The sequence below is a fragment of the Neoarius graeffei genome, chromosome 24 (assembly GCF_027579695.1).
Source record: "Neoarius graeffei isolate fNeoGra1 chromosome 24, fNeoGra1.pri, whole genome shotgun sequence".
Lineage (NCBI taxonomy): Eukaryota > Metazoa > Chordata > Actinopteri > Siluriformes > Ariidae > Neoarius > Neoarius graeffei.
In genome coordinates this window covers 40546864-40568627 of record NC_083592.1, presented here as the reverse complement: position 1 = coordinate 40568627, position 21764 = coordinate 40546864, and the positions used below count along the sequence as shown (strand labels likewise).

At 43.7% G+C, this 21764-nt stretch overlaps 1 protein-coding gene across 2 annotated transcripts in view; it reads left to right on the top strand.

The window, feature by feature from the left end:
- The window catches only part of cnot6l (CCR4-NOT transcription complex, subunit 6-like), a 60230-nt gene that overhangs the window by 637 nt on the left and 37829 nt on the right, over positions 1–21764 (top strand). The window contains exon 2 of one of the 2 annotated variants that reach the window (XM_060907236.1): positions 17735–17856. The exons of the other annotated variant lie outside the window; for it this stretch is intronic. Coding sequence (XP_060763219.1) covers positions 17745–17856 — 112 coding nt within the window. The 5' untranslated portion in view covers positions 17735–17744. The remainder of the gene's footprint in view (positions 1–17734; positions 17857–21764) is intronic. 2 annotated transcript variants of the gene reach the window in all.

The following is a 21764-nucleotide window of genomic DNA, read 5'->3' as shown; positions in this document are numbered from 1 at the left end:
TGTCAACTTGAGCAAATCCTCTTCCAGCTGCCCCTGTTCGGAGTCACCACAGTGGATCTGTTCTGTATTTGATTTGGCACACCAGATGCCCTTCCTGACGCAATCCTCCCCAATCTTTCCAGGCTTGGGACTGGCACTAAGTATGCGCTGGCTTGTGCAACCCCAGTGGCTGGGTATTTTACCTCCCCTGCATGTCTTTGGACTGTTGGGGAAACCGGAGCACCCGGAGGAAACCCACACAGACACGGGAGAACATGCAAAATCCACACGGAAAGGTTCCTGTCGGCCGTGAGGTTCGAACCCAGAACCTTTTTGCCGTGAGGCGATAGTGCTAGCAAACATGGCTTCAAAAATAATGAAATGAAACTAAATGTTTCGACCTTTAAAAAAAAAAAACTATAGAGAGCAGGAAACAGTACTTACTTAGTCCTTTTCGTCCTGGGCAGGACATAAGGCATCAAACCACAGGTCTTAGAGAAACATTATTTCAAGCTTATTGTATACGGACAAGAAACATCTCCTGAATCGTTCCTGAAACTTTTGTTTTTAAGCAGAGGTTCATCACGCCAGATATTGACTTTATTTCATGTATTACCGTTTCCTGCCGTCTCTTAAAAAAAAAAAGAGAGCAGGAAACGGTAATACATGAAATAAAGTCATCATTTGGTGTGATGAACCTCTGCTTAAAAAAAGTAGTTTCAGGAACAATTCACGGCATGGTGGTGTAGTGGTTAGCACGGTCACCTCACAGCAAGAAGGTTCTGGGCTCGAATCCAGCAGCTGGCGAGGGCCTTTCTGTGTGGAGTTTGCATGTTCTCCCCGTGTCTGCGTGGGTTTCCTCCGGGTGCTCCGGTTTCCCCCAAAGACATGCACGTTAGGTTAATATGGGACGGCCTTGGGCTGAGGTGCCCTTGAGCGAGGCACCTAACTCTCAACTGCTCCCCGGGCGCTGTTAGCATGGCTGCCCACTGCTGTGGGTATGTGTTGCCCCTTTTCCACCAAAGCAGTTCCAGGGCTGGTTCGGGGCCAGTGCTTAGTTTGGAACCGGGTTTTCTGTTTCCACTGACAAAGAACTGGCTCTGGGGCCAGAAAAACCGGTTCCAGGCTAGCACCAACTCTCTGCTGGGCCAGAGGAAAGAACCGCTTACGTCAGCGGAGGGGCGGAGTTGTTAAGACCAACAACAATAACAAGACCGCGAAAGATCGCCATTTTTAAGCGACGAGAAGCAGCAGCTGTACAAACGCGAAGTCATCCATTATTATTATTATTATTGCTGTTGTTGTTGCTGCTGCTTCTTCCGTGTTGTTTTTGCTTCGATATTCGCGCCAAGGTTTATGCAAACGTAGCGACGTAACTGACGTATACAGCGACGTAATGACGTGGCTTCCGTTAGCACCCCGAGCTATGGAAAAGCAGACTGGTTCTCAGCTGGCTCGCAAGTTGAACGAGTTGTGAACCAGCACCAGCACTGGCCCCGAACCAGCCCTGGAACTGATTTGGTGGAAATGGGGTATGTGTGTGCTCATTGCTCATGTGTGTGCATGTGTGTGTTCACTGCTTCAGATGGGTTAAATGCAGAGAGGAAATTTCACAAGTGTGTGATGAATAAAGTTGTGCTTGCTTGATTCAAGAGATGTTTCTTGTCCATATACAATAACCTTGAAATAATGTTTCTCTAATACCCCTTTTCCACCAAATCAGTTCCAGGGCTGGTTCGGGGCCAGTGCTGGTGCTGGTTCACGACTCGTTCAACTTGCGAGCCAGCTGAGAACCAGTTTGCTTTTCCATAGCTGGGGGTGCTAAGCGGAGCCACGTCATTGTCGCTGTATACGTCAGTTACGTCGCTGCGTTTGCATAAACCTTGGCGTGAACATCGTAGCAACAACAACACGGAGAAGAAGAAGAAGCAGCAGCAACAACAACAATAAGAATGGATGACTTTGCGTTTGTACAGCTGCTGTTTCTCGCCGCTTAAAAATGGCGACCTTTCGTGATCTTGCTATTGTTGTTGGTCTTAACAACTCCGCCCCCCCGCTGACGTAAGCGGTTCTTTCCTCTGGCCCAGCAGAGAGTTGGTGCTAGCCTGGAACCGGTTTTTCTGGCCCCAGAGCCAGTTCTTTGTCAGTGGAAACAGAAAACCCGGTTCCAAACTAAGCACTGGCCCCGAACCAGCCCTGGGACTGCTTTGGTGGAAAAGGGGCGTAAGACCTATGGTTTGATGACTGAGTAAGACCTGTGGTGCAACATAACTGACAAAATACAAGACAAAGGATAAACATGTAGTGCAAAATGAGCAACAAGTACTGAGTATCTTGCAGAACCAGCCACAGTTCTTCTGGACACTTTGGCCAAGTTTACATTAGACCGTATCTGTCTCGTTTTCTTCGCGGATGCACTGTCCGTTTACATTAAAACGCCTGGAAACGCCAGGAAACGGGAATCCGCCAGGGTCCACGTATTCAGTCCAGATCGTGTCTGGTCCGGTGCTGTGTAAACATTGAGAATACGCGGATACGCTGTGCTGAGCTCTAGCTGGCGTCGTCATTGGACAACGTCACTGTGACATCCACCTTCCTGATTCGCTGGCGTTGGTCATGTGACATGACTGCTGAAAAACGACGCGGACTTCCGCCTTGTATCACCTTTCATTAAAGAGTATAAAAGTATGAAAATACTGCAAATACTGATGCAAATACTGCCCATTGTGTAGTTATGATGGTCTTTAGGCTTGCCATCCTTCCACTTGCAAGTGGTAAGTGACTTGTGCACAGCGGCTCAGTCCCGAATCACTGCTCGTGCGCTTACCTCGCGCGCTCTGTGAGCTGCGCAGGGCCGGAGTGCGCACCCTCCAGAGGGCACTCGCTGTTCAGGGCGGAGTGATTTGGAGCGCAGCCGCTGAGGAGGAAGCGATGAGCCGCACCGACACATTTCTCAACTTACGTGCCGAATTAGTCATGTGATTAGCGTATCCGTGTATTGGCGTTGCTGTGTGCACGCGAATCATGTATTGGCGTTGCTGTGTGCACGCTAATCGTTTTTAAAAACATTAATCTGATGATCCGCTGATACGGTCTAATGTAAACCCCACCTTTGTCTCATTTGCATCTTGATTTTGCAGCAAAACCCAGCAGCCTTCATTGTGTTTTTGTCTGAAAAGTGTCTCTTTCTTACATAATATGCTGCTTTCTTTACTGACGTACATGCAATTTTCTGTAACATTTAATTTCGTGCTGGAAAATGAATGTTTGGAAATCTAAAATAACGTACTGACACGATAACGTAGAAGTCATTTAAAAAAAATGTATAGCAAAGTTTGTACTAAAAAATAAGGTGCCTAAGACTTTTTGCACACTATTGTATGTATATATTATTGAGGAAGAATCCAGGGAGTTACTGCAGTGCACTTTAGTAATAATAGTAGATGTAGTAGGAGTTAAGTCTAGTACACAATGTTTTCAGAGAAACCGGGCGTTTCAAAACTCCATCAGTCAGCTCTGGAATCTAAGAAAACTGTATATATAACGTCTGTTGACCAAAGTTCTGTACAAAGTGTTATCCATTATGAAAAATCCAGGTTTAGTTTGACCAGCTACCAAAACACAGACTGAGCTGCTCCACTGGTAAACCATCTTTGCCAGCTGGTAAATCATTTTCCAGCTTCCTTATCACTTGATTAAAGGTGTATTAGGCAGGATTAATCTTTCTTTTTTCAAGATTAGGTCTCTAACAGTTACATAGACGGTTTGAGATTTGAATGGTTCCTGCCCATGTTCAGAGTTCTGCCCCCAGGATCTGCCCTGGCCCATAGTGCCTATAAAATGCAGAGGTGGGTAGAGTAAGCAAAAACTATATTCAAGTGAAAGTATTGTGACTTGAGTAGAAGTAAAAGCATTCCTCAAAATAACGTGAGTATGAGTACTCAAGTGGTGAGTAACTTCATATCGTGATGTATTACATTACAAATGTAACGGCGTAGTGGTGTAATGTATTTGAATCTCGTGGCCCCCTGGGCCCTTTCCGTGTGGAGTTTGCATGTTCTTCCCCGTGCCTGCATGGGTGTCTTCTGGGTGTACCGGTTTCCTCACACAGTCCAAAGACACGTGGATTAGACCAGTGGGCTACTCTAATGCCGCTTTTCCACTACAAACGCGGCTGAGTCGGGCTGAGCCGTGCCGTGCTGAGTCGAGCTGAGTGGGGCTGTTGGAGTTGCATTTCGACTACAACCGCGCTGAACTGTGCTGGCTGGAAGTGGGTGGACGTCAGGTGATGTCGTTAAGCAGCGCAAACAGTGACATCAGTGACCTTTTAAGCGGTAGTCTCACGACCCGAATAGTAAACAATAAACATGGAGGACATGGAGTCGTTAGTGTTGCTGGTCTTGGTGCTGTGGCTTGTTGTCACCGACAACGCGGACAGATACTGGCAAGAGCGTATAGATGAGGCGAGGCGCATAAGGCTTCAGAAATTCTTGTAATTCGTAATTATTCTCCTTCCGGGTTTGCGGTGTTTACAGATCCCAGCGCGCTCGCGGGGCGTGTGTGGGCATGTGAGGACACTCCTCCCCACCAATCAGTGCACAGGGGAGTGTCTGCTCACCCCCCCAACCTCACTCGGCACGGCTTGGCTCGCTTCAGCCCCACTCCAAAACGGTGCGAGTTTTAGGGGCTAAGCAGGGCTGAAACGAGCTGAGTCGTGCTGGTTTTTGGTAGTCGAAACGTGAGCCGTGTCGGGCTGAAGTGAGCTGAAGCGAGCTGAAGTGAGCTGGAAAAGGGCCATAAATTGCCCATAGATGTAAATGTGAGCGTCTCTGTGTAGCCCTGCGGTAGATTGGCGAACTGCCCTGCCTCTCACCTGAAGTCACTTGGGGTTGGCTCCAGCTTCCCCTGCAACCCTGATGGATGAGCAATATGGATTGATGGATAACCATGTATTTGTAGCAGTAATTCAGAAATGCTTTCTATTCCATTCTGCCAGTGTTTTTACAACTGGTCAGTCTATGCTGGATTTTTCAGCAAAAAAAAAAGTCTACTGGTTACTGCTCTCTACTAATGTACAGGTGATCAGCCATAACATTATGATCACTGACAGGTGAAGTGAATAATGTTGATTGACAGGTGCCATTGTAATGAGATAAAGGGTGGGATATATTAGGCAGTAAGAGAACAGTCAGTTATTGATATTGATGTGTTGGAAGCAGGAAAAATGGGCAAAGGATCTGAGCGACTTTGACAAGGGCCAAATTGTGATGGCTAGATGACTGGGTCTGAGCATCTCCAAAACGGCACATCTTGTGGGGTGTTCTCGGTATGCAGTGGTTAGTACCTACCAAAAGTGGTCCAATGGAGGACAACTGGTGATGGGGTCATGGGTGTCAAAGGCTCACTGATTCGCATGGGACATGAAGGCTAGCCCTTATGGTCCAATCCCACAGAAGAGCTACTGTCGCACAAACTGCTGCAAAAGTTAATGCTGACACCTTTCTGTTTTAACTTTTTCAGCAATTTGTGCTGCAGTAAGCTCTTCTGTGGGATTGGACCATATGGGCTAGCCGTCATCATCTAGCCATCACAATTTGGCCCTTGTCACAGTTGTTCAGATCCTTAGACTTTCCCATTTTTCCTGCTTCCAACACATCAACTTCAAGAACTGACTGTTCTCTTGCTGCCTAATCTATCCCACCCCTTGACAAGTGCCATTGTAATGAGAGAATCGATGTTCTTCACCTCACCTGTCAGTGATCATAATGTTATGGTTGATCACTGTAATATAAGATGGGTTCAACCGTTCCCAAAGGTGATAGAAAAGATGGTTTTAAAAAGGAACCTCGGAGAAGCACGTCTGTTGCAGAGCTTCACAAAAGCACAATCGCGTTCCTGTTTTAGAGATTGAGGAACAGTCAAGAGTAACCGTGTGGTGGATCTTTAAGGTGTAGAAGCAGTATGTATTCGAAGCATATTAGGGATCGACCGATATGTTTTTTTCAGGGCCGATACCGATTATTATGGAATTGGGATGCTGATAACCGATATGTGCAACCGATAAATGTAAACATTATAATTCACATGAAATTAAACATAGCACACACTGACACAGACCTTCATATCCATGAAATGTATGTTTAATTGTAAAATTGAACATTAAATTTTGTGCAGGGAGATGACAGCAGCATTTGTACAATAAAGTCAAACATTAGTTAGAATAAAATGAGAAATAAAATAATAATAAAATAAATATTCACCAATAAAAAAATAAATCACTCCCTACTATATTACAGCTCACCATTTTCAGTGGAAAATAAATGAAAATACACTCTGGATTCTTTTACACTAAGAACTAATGGCCCTTTTCCACTACCCTTTTTCAGCTCGCTTCAGCTCACTTCAGCCCGACACGGCTCGCGTTTCGACTACCAAAAACCAGCACGACTCAGCTCGCTTCAGCCCTGCTTAGCCCCTAAAACTCGCACCGTTTTGGAGTGGGGCTGAAGCGAGCCAAAGCGAGCCGAGTGAGGTTGGGGGCGTGAGCAGACACTCCCCTGTGCACTGATTGGTGAGGAGGAGTGTCCTTACACGCCCACACACGCCCCACGAGCGCGCTGGGATCTGTAAACACCGCAAACCCGGAAGAAGGAGAATTACGAATTACGAGAATTATGAAGCCTTATGCGCCTCGCCTCATCTATACGCTCTTGCCAGTATTTGTCCGCGTTGTCGGTGACAACAAGCCACAGCACCAAGACCAGCAACACTAACGACTCCATGTCCTCCATGTTTATTGTTTACTATTTGGGTCGTGAGACTACCGCTTAAAAGATCACTGATGTCACTGTTTGCGCTGCTTAACGACATCACCTGACGTCCACCCACTTTCGCTAACTCCACCCAATGTGTCCACCCACTTCCAGCCAGCACGGTTCAGCGCGGTTGTAGTCGAAATGCAACTCCAACAGCCCCGCTCAGCTCGACTCAGCACGGCACGGCTCAGCCCGACTCAGCCGCGTTTGTAGTGGAAAAGCGGCATAAGTAAGACTTGCCAACTTCAAGTAGTTTTTAAATAACAAATCAAGTGTAGGGAGCTGCCTGCAGCATTTTTTAAAAAGTAAAATCAAACAAAGTAGGCTATCACTCCCTATTGTGTAACAACTTAACAAGTAACCATCTACATTCTAATGTAGATGAGAACGGCCAGGATAGAGAAAGTGAGAACGGAGTGTTAAAAGCTCTGATTAAAAGGAGCGGCTGCTCCTTTAAGAGTCTGTTCAGAGAACGGAAGTCGGAGTGAGGCGCAAGAATTATAAATACTAGTGGAGTACATTACAGCGCAATGTGAAGTAGCATAAGAACATTTAAGTCAAGAGTTTAATTGATGTATTTTGTTCATTACCATTTATCCAAGCAAGTGTGCATCCACGACACAATTAATTACTGAGCCCACAACAAGCGCCTGGCTTGTTTAAATGTTCAAATAGCGCTTTATAAAGTTACCTAACATATACAAGTGCAATGCGCTTTTTGAGCACGAGTCACGTCATGAAGTTTACTCATTACCATAACAAATAGCCAGTAGGCTTGCGCTAGCCTACAGAGCACAAACACTACGTTTTATTTCATCTTCCCTTGACCACCTCTCTGTATGGCTGTCATTCTACTGTTCGAGTAGAACTACTGACACATTCACAACGTTTCCAGACGGGGATTTAAAAATGACTGCAGCCTACGTTATGCTGGGGACTGCTTACTATGGGCAACATTACATGTGGTTTCAGCAAGACTAGTTGGTTGTAGGCTAATTCAAGTGCTTCCTTCCGTAAGCTAAGTTTGCCTGGCTACACAGATGCAAATGGACAATTTTAACGAGTAGCAGATGAAGAATGTAAACATATAATGATGTTGTGCTTTTGCAACTTGTGTGTTTGTGACTTATTGCAGCAAAAGCAGCGTGTCCTTACCTTGAAGTGGGATCTGCTTCTGCCCGAGTGCCCATACGGCCGCCTTGAAACAGCTCACAGCATTTAGCTACGCGTGTTGATTGGCTGTATCTCTTGTGCCGCTTCTGCCTGAGTGCCCGTACGGCCGCCTTGAAACGGTTCTCAGCGTTTAGCTACACGTGTCGATTGGTTATATCTCTTGTGCCAAACAAATCAGATGTTGTGGTGGGCGGGACCGTGTTCTTGAACTCAGAGAGCCGAGTAAGGAAAGGACGTGCAGTGACAGTCGCGTTAGGAACGAAATGGCTGCAAAAAGGCATGTTATCGGCATATCAGTGGAAATTATGGCCGATACCGATAACCCTAAAAATGCAGAATATCGGCCCGATATATCGGCCAGGCCGATTATCGGTCGACCCCTAAAGCATATTACATTACATTAATGGCATTTAGCAGACGCTCTTATCCAGAGCGACGTACAACCTACCCAGAGCTGCCTGGGGAACCGTTTGGGGGTTAGGTGCCTTGCTCAAGGGCGCTTCAGCCATTCCTGCTGGTCCAGGGAATCAAACTGGTGACCTTTTGATCCCAAAGCTGCTGCTTTAACCATCAGGCCATGGCTTCCCCTATATCTGCAGTGTTAAAGGCCAACAGTCTACTTAGGGGATTAAAAACAAACCGTAAAACCTTTATGTATTGCTCTTTACACCTGCCTCGTTCTTAAGCCCATGACCTGTTGTAATTTCTGTGATCAGTTTCCAGCTGTCGGCCGGCATTAGTGCCGAATCTGCATATCACACTGATCAGGTTACAGTGTGTACAGCTGATACGAGTAAGTTGGGGAAATATTCCTCATGGCCTAAAGTTAAGCATGGATTTTACTTGCTGTGATTGCACTGGTCAAAGTGCATTTATTTTGTTCTGGTATGCAACAGCTGCAGGAGAGTTGCATAGAAAGTAAATGAGCTCCTATTGCCCAGTCTGCTCTAAGAACCTTCCTTGCTCCCAAATGTGGCAGTTTCTTCCAGTGTTTTGAAATGATTTATATATTTAGTGCTGTTTTTAGGTACTTGCATATTGACCAGTTGGGTAGATGTATTGTAGCAACAGCCTGCTATCTTGTGCAGAGAGACCCACCCGACCTTGTCTGCATAACTAATCGCAAATGCAGAACGAGATGTGACGGACCGCACATTGTTCTTCTAAATGTGATACAGGATGTAGTGCTTAGCATAAGTTATTGCAAACGCTGCTTGTACAGTACATTTTAAAGTCTCTGTATCCTGTATTTCCTGTGATATATGGACATGTTGTGAATACAACACTGACCAGAGTGCTATTACATGCAGGGATGAACAGATTTAATTTTTTTTCCATTTTTGATACACTACAGCTATCAGAGCTCTGATTGTGGGCTGAGACCTGATACTAATCTGCAACTGATATGCTTGTGGTAACCGAACAGAGGCTCCACATGCTTCTGATTTGAAAACACTGGAGGTGTGATGAAGTTCTCTATAGTCAGCTGTATCTTGTGTTTAAATGGATTGGAAAATGTGCTGAATTCAGTTCTGTGTTTTAGGCTGTTCATTATTTTATTCTTCTAATTTGTTTATTTGTTCTCATGTGTGCTGGTATGCAATTGCGAAGCTTGACGAGGAGAAACTGGTTCTGATTTCCGAGCAAGATGTGAATTATTAACCTTCTGTCAGTAACTGGTTTATGAAGTGCTTTGTTTCTAAATGTGCCATTAATTTGTCACTTTATAATGTACTCGTACATTCAAAGATTCTTTATCGTCAATTCACTATATATCCAGGACATATAGGAGAATTGAAATGCTGTTTCTCTCTCACCTTACTTGTAAAAAAAAAAAAAAAAAGATTTTACACACACACACAAAAATATGAAAAAACAATATATATAAATATAGATAAAAAATACTCTAAAATCAATGTACAAAATAGCAGTAGTGCAATACAGTACAATAACGGAGAGGGTGCTTAGAAGAGCAGCTTACGAGGTGTATATGACAGTAGTGCAAATGAGCAATAGCAGCAGATACAGCAGTAATGCTAATGTTTGTGGTGTGATGTGCAAACGGATGAGGTAGTTTTCTTGAGTGAATGAATGTGTTACAGACCAGGGGTAGGGGGTAGGTAGTGGACAGAGTTCAGCATCCTGACAGCCTGGTGGATGAAGCTGTTTAGCAGTCTTGTGGAGCGGGCCCGGAGGCTCCGGTACCTTTTCCCTGAGGGCAGGAGGCTGAAGAGTGAGTGTGAAGGGTGGGAGGTGTCACCAGCGATGCTGATGGCTCTGCGGGTGAGACGGGAGTGATAGATGTCCATAAGGGAGGGCTGAGGGGTACTGATGATCTTGCTGGCCGTGTTCACTATGCGTTGTAGAGTCTTCCGGCAGGAGGCACTGCAGCCTCCGTACCACACAGTGATGCAGCCAGTGAGGACACTCTCAATGGTGCCCCTGTAGAATGAGCACATGATGGGGGGTGGGACTCATGCACTCCTCAGTTTGTGGAGGAAGTAGAGGCAAGTTTGAGCCTTCTTGGCCAGCGATGTGGTGTTGTTGGACCAGGAGAGGTCCTCAGCGATGTGCACCCCTAGGAATTTGGTGCTGCTCACCCTCTCCACTGCAGCACCATCAATGGTCAGAGGGGGATGCTGTGAGTGACCTCTCCTGAAGTCGACTACAATATCTTTGGTCTTCTCCACGTTCAGGAAGAGATTGTTGTCTTTACTCCACTCGACCAGTTGGCTCACCTCGTTCCTGTAGTTGGCTTCATCGTTGTTCATGATGAGGCCCACCACAGTCGTGTCATCCGCAAACTTGATGATGTGGTTGGTGCTGTAGATTGGTACACAGTCATGGGTCAGCAGGATGAAGAGCAGCGGGCTGAACACACACCCTTGTGGGGCCCCTGTGCTCAGCATGATGGTTCTTGAGGTGTTACTGCCGACCCACACGTTCTGTGGCCTCCCTGTAAGAAAGTCCAGCACCCAGTTACAAAGAGAGGTATTGAGTCTCAAATGTCTGTTTTTGTATTAGCTGCTGGGGAATGATTGTGTTGAATGCTGAACTGTAATCCAAGAACAGCATTCGCACATTCAACTTTTACATTGACTGACATTTCTGACAAACATTTCTGATTTGAGTATCTGATTGTAAACTACCCAAGCAACTTGTTTATGCATGTAATGCACCGGTACTGTGCTTTGGAGATCAGATTACAAAAGCTCACGTGTTGAAAGGTGTACACAGGGCTCTACACTAACTTTTTTTTTTTCAGGAGCACATGCGCTCCTAAGTTAAAAAATTTTAGGAGCACAGGGAAAAAAATGGGGGCACGAGCACAAGTAGGTTTTCATTTTAGAGGTTTATTGCAGCGCAAACCTTAGACACACCAACACATAAAACGCAAAATTCAATTGAGAATGAATGAATAAACGAATTAATAAAATGAATAACGAACAACTGAATGAATGAACAAACAGTAGCTAAACAGAGAGCAGAGCTCAGCAGAGCTAACAACATCATCAAGGACAGCTCCCACCCTGGCTCTGAGTTCTTTGACTTGCTGCCCTCAGGCAGGCGTTACAGGTGCATCAAAGCAAGGACCAACAGACTCAAAAACAGTTTTTCCCCACAGGCCATAACCACCTTGAACAATTAGCCTTTTTCACATTACGTCACTTGCAGGGGAACTCGTATCCGTTTTCAGCCTTTTGAATGGAAGAAGAGGTATACGGCGGCAACATATTCTAACAAAACTGTGTCATTCACAGATAAGACTGATAATAATATTGTGCATTGTTGTTTATCATTACGTATTGTTAGCGACCATTCCAGTCACCTATCTGCCTTGTTTTGGAAAGGAAGTTTACTGACTTTCTATGGTTGCTACTTGTTAGCCAGCAGATTAGCATGCCGCCTCTTCTTCCATTCAAAAGGCTGAAAACGGATGTGAGGTTCTTCTGCAAGTGACGTAATGTGAAAAAGGCTAATTACATGCACTGACTGATGCCAGTTCTGGCAGGTGCAACAATGCACCAACAAGAACCTCAAAGGACAATATTCTCACACTTGCCTGATACAGTGCAATACTTATTACAGTGCAACCTCACAGAGCAACTTTTTAGTTTTTATAGCTTTTGTATATTTTATATTTATATTTCTACACTTTTACATCCATACCCAATACAATGCAATACCAAATACAGTGCAATATCCTGAGTTTTGTAGCTGAACTGAGTTTCTATAACTAATGTGCAATTAACATCTGCAACTCAACACGCCCAGTTGTGTGTATATATATTCTTTGTTTTTCTGCTGTGTTGTGACATGCACCATTTGTATATACTGTATATTTGTTTTTCTGCTGTGTTGTATGTTCCCATCTAAATGTTTGCACTGGGGTGTGTGCTTTCCATCTCATTTTATAATTTTCCCGCACCTTCTCCCGTCGTTCTAGCTTTCTTCACTACACTTTCTTCCTCATCCGTTCTTTTATTGTTTCCACCATCATTGCTTTTAAAAAATGCCGTTATTCTCTGCATAGCGAATATATTTCTCAGCTCGGTCCGAACCAGCTCTGTTATCTCTCAGTTGAATGATCTGATGAATCCCTAAAAAGCACTTTTCCCACCTAATGCCACACCCACAACATACAACCGTGGGAAAGCGGGGCAATCACAGAAAGATGTGGCAGAACGGCAAAAAAATGTAACTTTTTGACCCCCCCGGCTGCCATGGGAACCACCGCAGGTGCAAGACGGGCAATGCATGCAACTACAGACAGGGAGCAAGGCGCAGGCAGAACACACACGCACGTACACAACACTGAACACACACACTTACAACAATGCAGGCCGTTACTCGTTACACTATATTAGGTAGGCTATCCAGCGCTGGATTTACATACTTTGCAGTTTAACGTTTGATACATTTTAGAATGCTGAACTCGTCACGTCTGTGCTCAGTGCTTTCCTAAATTGTCGGCCGCAAGAAGCCCTCGCACGAATGCGCGGTTTTTTTTTTTCGTCGTTCGCATGCCGAAAAATTCGCTCGCAAATGCGAGTGAAATGTGCGCACTGTAGAGCCCTGGGTGTACATAATAAACCCAGTGGAATGGAAGGTGCCTTTTGTTTTCATCCAGTCAGCCAATAGTGAAGACCAGTCAGGTAGTATGACCTGATCTCAAAAGGCAATACTCGCAAGATAAGAGATGAGATACAGTATAGTCGCTGGTAGGACTGGGCTTGTATATTTAAGTTATTCCACGAAATCGAATCGTACGTGAGCTGATAGCCGACAAGGCGCATAGTGCTGAGTTGGCTATAAGCCACGTACGATGAGATTGAGTGGATTAACTGTTTTTATTTTTTTCGCGGTCCGGTTTCCATCAAATCCTGCGCTCTGATTGGCTGGCGAGCGGGTTCGTATCCTACGGTACGGATCTCCGTTACGGACCCCGGTTACGGACCTCTGGCGACTCGCTCGTTCACAACAACAACAAACATAGTAGCATTTTTTGTCAACATATTTATCTTTTTTTTTTTTTTTTAATAAGATTTATTTATAAGATTATCAAAAATCTTGTAAATTTTTGCCAGCATTTCTCAGGAGAATAGCATTAAAGGAAAAGGCAACTTTTGTACAAAACCAGGTGTGTAATAGGAGAAAAACATATACGTAATCAATTCCGTTAATTATTTCCATTATATATCGAACATGAAAAAATATTTTTAACTTTGAAATCATGAATTGACACAGAGGAGTCGAAGTTGGAGGAGTCAGCCATTTTGAGATTGTGGGCAACTATAAACCAATCAGAATCTTTCGTTAATGCGCCTCCCTCTGATCTGTGACGTCACTGGGCCCATGAAAACAGTGTTTACAAGCAGATCACTGTGATTAGGAGTCCCGGCGGGTGGCTTGTATTCGATTCGTTTATATCCCGACCTTGTCAGCTGTCAGATTTATGTTCATGGACCCGGTAAGCTGGTAAATAATATTTACTTATTTTTTTCTTTACCAAATTCTAACAGAAAACGAGAGCGCCCGAAAGGGAAAACCGAGCCGAGATGCTTCACGCATGCGCAGTAGGCTTGGTAGGACAAATCCAAATAGGAGTCCTTCAGGATTCAGACATGTTTTTGCTCTGTGTTTTTACTCAACCAAAGTTATACAGTATTATGAGCTTTAAGTTGCATAAATAAAACCATTTGGTGAAACTTTGAAGAAGCGATTGTACTGGTTTTTTACCTTATTACCATGAAGCACTGAAGAGTTCTTTTCAGTGGTGGGCCGCATGACGTCACGCAGTAGATCAATATGGCGGAACGCATCTTCGCTGAGCTCAGCGCAAGCCCATATTATTAAAAGTTAAAAGATACTGTTATGCGGTCTGTTCTTTCTCTATAAATTCCAAGATTGATTACTTTATATATTTATCTATCTATTTGTGGTGATTTTGTACAAAAGTTGCCTTTTCCTTAAATTTTACATCATGGATAGCGATAACGAGAGTCTTCACAGCGAAAGTGAGTTTTACTACCCTGAGGAAGAAGAAATAAAATAAAACATTTCAGGAGAAAGCTAAAAACCTGTAACTGTTGCTAACGCCAAGCAAAAACATGGCTGAATCCTGAATGACTCAATTTTGTATAAATAGGGGACTACATAGGCGGCAAAATGTACAGTACCAGTCAAAAGTTTGGAAACGCCTCTAATTCAGTGGTTTTTCATTATTTTAAAATTTTCTGAATTGTAGATTAATACTAAAGTCATTGACATTATGAAGAAATACCGTTCAAAAGTTTGGGGTCACTTTGAAATGTCCTTATTTTTGAAAGAAAAGCACTGTTCTTTTCAATGAAGATCACTTTAAACTAATCAGAAATCCACTCTATACATTGCTAATGTGGTAAATGACTATTCTAGCTGCAAATGTCTGGTTTTTGGTGCAATATCTCCATAGGTGTATAGAGGCCCATTTCCAGCAACTATCACTCCAGTGTTCTAATGGTACAATGTGTTTGCTCATTGCGTCAGAAGGCTAATGGATGATTAGAAAACCCTTGTACAATCATGTTAGCACAGCTGAAAACAGTTTAGCTCTTTAGAGAAGCTATAAAACTGACCTTCCTTTGAGCAGATTGAGCCCATGTTTACATTAGACCGTATCAGCGGATCATCAGATTAATGTTTTTAAAACGATTAGCGTGCACAAAACAACACCAATACACGATTCGCGTGCACACAGCAATATCAATACACGGATACGCTCGGCTCCGCAGGTATCCTGCGCTCCAAATCACTCCGCCCTGAACAGTGAGTGCCCTCTGGAGGGTGCGCACTCCGGCCTTGCGCAGCTCACAGAGCACGCGAGTGAAGTGAACAAGCTGTGGTTCGGGACTGAGCCGCTGTGTGTGTGATCCCAGCGCATATCACTTACCACTTGCAAGTGGAAGGATGGCAAGCCTAAAGACAATCATAACTACACAATGGGCAGTATTTGCATCAGTATTTGCAGTATTTTCATACTTTTATACTCTTTTTAATGAAAGGTGATACAAGGCGGAAGTCCGCGCCGTTTTTCAGCAGTCGCGTCACATGGCCAACGCCAGCGAATCAGGAAGGTGGATGTCACAGTGACGTTGTCCAATGAGACGCCAGCTAGAGCTCAGCACAGCGTATCCGCGTATTCTGAATGTTTACACAGCACCGGAGCTGACACGATCTGGATTGAATACGTGGACGCTGGCAGATTCCCATTTCCAGGGGGTTTAATGTAAACGGACAGTGCATCCACGAAGAAAATGAGACAGATACGGTCTAATGTAAACGTAGCCAGAGTTTCTGGAGCATCACATTTGTGGGGTCGATTAAATGCTCAAAATGGCCAGAAAAACGTCTTGACTATATTTTCTATTCATTTTACAACTTATGGTGGTAAATAAAAGTGTGACTTTTCATGGAGAACACAAAATTATCTGGGTGACCCCAAACTTTTGAACGGTAGTGTATGGAATTATTTGGTAAACAAAAAAAAGTGTTAAACCAGAATATGTTTTATATTTTAGATTCTTCAAAGTAGGCACCTTTTGCTTAGATGACAGCTTTGCACATCTTGGCATTTTCTCAGTCAGCTTTACGAGGTAGTCACCTGGAATGGCTTTCAGTTTACAGCTGTGCCTTGTCAAGAGTTAATTTCTTGAATTTCTTGACCTCTTAATGTGTTTGAGACCATCAGCTGTGTTGTGAAGAGGTAGAGTTGGTATACAGTGAATGGCCCTATTTGAGTACTGTTCTAATCCATATTATGCCAAGAACTACTCAACTAAGTAAAGAAAAATGACAGTCCATCATTACTTTACTTTAAGAAATGAAGGTCAGTCAGTTTGGGATGAGTTGAACCGCAGAGTGAAGGCAAAGCAGCCAACAAGTGCTCAGCACCTCTGGGAACTCCAAGACTGTTGGAAAACCATTTCGAGTGATGACCTCATGAAGCTCATTGAGAGAATGTCAAGAGTGTGCAAAGCTGTAATCAAAGCAAAAGGTGCCTACTTTGAAGAATCTAAAATCTAAAACATATTTTGGTTTGATTAACATTTTTAAAGTTTACTAAATCATTCCTTATGTGTTGCTGCATAGTCTGGATGACTTCAGTATTAATTTACAATGTAGGGAAAAAAATAAAAATATTGAATTTGAAGGTGTTTCCAAACTTTTGACTGGTACTGTAGGTTTTTTTTTTTCCTGCCATGGAAGTGCACTTGTATACCGAGGAGGAAGCCATTTGCATTACAGCCGTGAATGAGGATTCAAAATGGCAGCTCGACTCGGTTTTCCCTTTCGGGCGCTCTCGTTTTCTGTTAGAATTTGGTAAAGAAAAAAAGAAATGTTATTTACCAGCTTAAGGTCGGTCCGTATCGTGAAATACCATGACCTTGGCCTTGAATACTGACCTCGGCCCAGAGAGCCTCAGTCAGTACTTTCAAGACCTCGGTCACGGTATTTCACGATACGGACCTCCCAGCTGGTAAATAACATATTTATTCTATCCACATTCACTGGATTTTGAGAAACGGAGCATTTTTTTTTTGCAAATTCAATAAATAAAATCTTTGTACAAAACGTCCGACAAAATCATTTCCGCTTAGAATGTAAACAAACTGGCGAAATGGTAGTAGCAATTTGTGAAAAATGCTATTATAATAATTCTTGAAAATAAAAAGATACGTTCTTACCATCAAATACTATATTTTGTTGCTTTTTTTTTTGTATTTTTTGGGGTTTTGTTTTCAAGTAGAGTTCATTTTGTCCTCGGTTGGTTCGGCAAAACGCTTTAACATTTTGTTTTTCTCTACTCGCAGGCTGACAGTGTAGTAGTAGAGTAGCCAATCAGAGCATGCGATTGCTCATATCTAATGAATGTGGAGAGAATAAACATGCATACACACACCATCATATCGCCCAGTCCTACCAGCGACGCTATCTTGTTTGGAGAAATGTTTAGCGTTCTCATGTTGCACATAAATGCTGAGAGTCAGTCAGATTGCAACTTTCAACATTCTGAAGCTTGTGGCCAGAAACGTGTATAAATGCAATCGCTCTGTGGCCTGTGTGTGAAGAATCTAAGGCTAAGACGAGACATGAATAGACATCGTAAGCATTCTTAGCTACAGTCAAACTGTCAGATCTTGTGTTTGATCACACACTTAAGAAGGAATATTGTACGTATTGTTTGTGCACATGGCACAGGTCTGATGTGATGTGTTTTTGCCCAGATTGACAGGTATGCCAAAGGAGAAATATGAGCCTCCAGACCCGCGCAGGCTGTACACTATCATGTCGGCAGAGGAGGCAGCCAGTGGGAAGAAGTCACACTGGGCCGAGTTAGAGATTACCGGTTAGTTCTTCTGCATGTGACTTTCATTATTTTCTATTTGGCCTATTTGTTATCTGATACGCTGCACAGAGAAAGTGTTCTCTGCTTAACTACTCACATAGTAGTTCATCCATTGTCTGTAGCCGCTTATCCTGTACAGGGTCGCAGGCAAGCTGGAGCCTATCCCAGCTGACTATGGGCGAGAGGCGGGGTACACCCTGGACAAGTCGCCAGGTCATCGCAGGGCTGACACATAGACACAGACAACCATTCACACTCACATTCACACCTACGGTCAATTTAGAGCCACCAAGTAGCCTTTGGACTGTGGGGGAAACCGGTGCAGACACGGCGAAAACATGCAAACTCCACACAGAAAGGCCCTCGTCGGCCGCTGGGCTCGAACCCAGGACCTTCTTGCTGTGAGGCGACAGTGCTAACCACTACACCACCGTGCCGCCCCTACTCACATAGACAATAAGTAATATTCTTTCATTTTGGTTGATAACATATTTGACCAGTTTAACTTGGTCTCTCGTAGGAGTTAAAGTGCAACTTTACCTCCAGCTCTGAGCCTCACAGCAAAAGACGGGAGTAGAGAGGGGCTGAGGAGAGTGTCAAGGTGGTAAAATATCATAAACACCTGTGAATGATGGGGTCTTGATCAGCATGTATTTCAAATGAGTGTAGTTTCATAGACTCCCACTTAAGGGTGGTGGCGGTGGTTTGCCTACCTCTGATCAGAGTGCATTAACTTTTTTTTTTAAATAAAAATGTCATGACCTAGAGACCAAACGGTCAACTCTTCGTCAGCATCAGCCTTGCATGGTTCAGGATGATTTTAACCATTAGATGGCATTTTGAGCAATTTTCAACCCATAAAATGCTGATTTTTATTTTTTTTTCCCCAACTAGGATTTATGGGCAATTCCGTGGTTATGGACATACGATTCGCACACTTCGTAAGGACCTCTCTGACAGAGGAACAGTAGTAGGATGGTTTTGATTTGTGCATGATATATGTACTACTTAGCACTACTAGTCATACCATTAACAGGGTTGTTGACCTTTTTTATATTTGAGCTGTAAGGGGAAAATACACCGGTTATGGACGTATGCAGACAAAGTCAGTTTTTCAGCGTTGTCATTCCTTGTCAAAACTCTGTGAAGTATACAGAGATATTAACAACAGGGTTCCCGCGGGGTTTTAAAAGGTAGTAAAAGGTAGTTAATTAAAATAGGCTAAATTATGGCCAGTAAAAGGTAGTAAACGTAATCTGACGTGGTAGTAAATTTTTTTTTTTTGACCCCCATCCAACTGGGCCTATGTGTTTTCTAATTCGTTTAATTAACCTGCATGCCATAATATCCATAAATTACTACATTTGGGTGAATTTATTTTTATGTATCGAGGAGGACCGCAGTGAGGAGTTGGTGGCGCATGCGCATTGAATTCCAATAACGGTCGAATCCAGTATAAATTTATACCAGAGATTGTTTAGTACGAGACTGACTTTGTTTATACGGCTCTTGTCGAATCTATCTGTTGACCCGACTGGCGACATCTGCACGAGAATTAAACAATGGGGAAATGCAAATTTTCAGACCTCTGGCTGGAGGAACCTGATTTTAAAGACTGGCTAAAGGCGGTAGATGGCAATCGGCGAGAGGCGTTCATTGAAAAGTTGATCGAAGAAAAGGTCAAACAACTGAGGCACATGTAATGCGTTGTGTGTGCCTGGTGCGTTGTGTGCGCGCGCGCCTGGTGCGTTGTGTGCGCTCGTGCGCCTGGTGCGTTGTGTGCGCGCCATTTGAGGCATCCAAAATCTCATCTCATTATCTCTAGCCGCTTTATATTTCTACTGGGTCGCAGGCAAGCTGGAGCCTATCCCAGCTGACTACGGGCGAAAGGCGGGGTACACCCTGGACAAGTCGCCAGGTCATCACAGGGCTGACACATAGACACAGACAACCATTCACACTCACATTCACACCTACGGTCAATTTAGAGTCACCAGTTAACCTAACCTGCATGTCTTTGGACTGTGGGGGAAACCGGAGCACCCGGAGGAAACCCACGCGGACACGGGGAGAACATGCAAACTCCACACAGAAAGGCCCTCACCGGCCCCGGGGCTCGAACCCAGGACCTTCTTGCTGTGAGGCGACAGCGCTAACCACTACACCACCGTGCCGCCCGGCATCCAAAATGTGATGAGCAAATCTGTTGAACTGTTCAAATGATTAAGATTAACCCTCTAAAACACTGTGATCTCTGGGAGGAAGGTGTTGACTCTGCCCACGGGCCTTCACGACTACAGGACTGGTGCAAATGACTATCTTAAGCAAACTTGGCAATGTGTTGAGAGACTGCCAAAATAGGGCTTGGGTTATGTGTGTTTTGTATCTTTAGGGTGTGTGTCTTGTCTTTGTCATGTGTGCGTGCGCCTGGTGCGCTTTGTGTGTGTGTGTGTGTGTGTGTGTGTGTGTGTGTGTGTGTGTGTGTGTGTGTGTGTGTGTGTGGGTTCGTGTTTGCCATTTGACCTGATCTAAATGTAATGAGTTGATGTACCTAAGCACATAAGATTTTTTGTGCAAATCTGTTCACCTGTTCAAAAGATTATTCCACAAACAAAACGTTGGCCATCTTGAAAGTGTTGGCCGACAAAATGTAATCAGATCTTGTACCTAATGTGAAGTGTTGACACACAAGGTTTAGTGCAAATCTGTGTACCCGTTAAGAGGTTATGGGCCACAGTTTCACAGTTCAATAAAATTATAACTTATATGTGGAAGTTTGTTTTCTTTTATGCAAATATGCATTACTCCATGTGTAGCCCTAGCAATGGGAGGTTCTATTATGCGTCCAAAGGGAAAGAGTTACACTACCGGTACGTTCAGATTTTCTTTCTATCTTGTCTCATCAATCCAACTCTTTGGGTAGAGTTGTCACTAACTTGTATGTAGCACATTCACTTGGACTAACACATACACTCAAAGATTACCTTGTTAAATTGTGAGAAAATGTCCAAATCCAAATTGTCGCTGTGGTAGTAAAAAAAATTGTGAAGGTAGTAAAAAGGTAGTAAATTCAACATAAAATATCTGTAGGAACCCTGAACAAAGAAACACTTTTCATGGGTAGGCAAGTATATCTACTAACAGAAAAAATAGCCATTAGGATTATTAATTGCATATTAAATGAACGGCCCAACTTAACACTCGGTTATAGACGTACATGAATTTGGTTATGGACGTACCCGTGTGAAGGTTATGGACGTACATGGTAATTGAAAGTATTAAGTCCTTTTCAACATAGTTTATTTGAATATGGCAAGTGTGAAACTAATAAAGATGCATTGAAATTTTAATAATGGGACACAAAACAGGTATTTTAGAAGATTTATTAAAAATTCTGGAACAAATTACAAATTCACATTGAAAGGATTTCACACGTTCGTATTTGAAGAAAAACATCATAACTAATCAAAGTAAGAGTAATTGTCAATTCTTCATTATTTCTTTAATGCTTAATCTAGGGCTGAACGATATATCGTTATCGTATCTATATCTAGATATGAACATTCAAGATATTAATATCGAAAAAGCAACGATATAGATTTCCCTTCCCCGTGCTCGCCCTGCGTGTACAGCTCTGGCAGTCACAACAAACTTCATTTTTACGATTGCCCTTGAATGCACCACTAAGGCCAGCCAGCCACAAACCTTATTTCATGCTTGCTGTGGATCGACAGCTGAAGCCAACCAATGACAAACATATGAGGGTGGGAGTGAGGGAGACGGAGACCGACGCCCGCGCACACGCTATAGACACAGCGGGGAAATTAAAAAGAAAAAGAAAATGAGTGCGGAAGATAATGCGGCCGGTGGCGGTGCAGAATCTGACTTGGTGCCAAAACATAAATCAT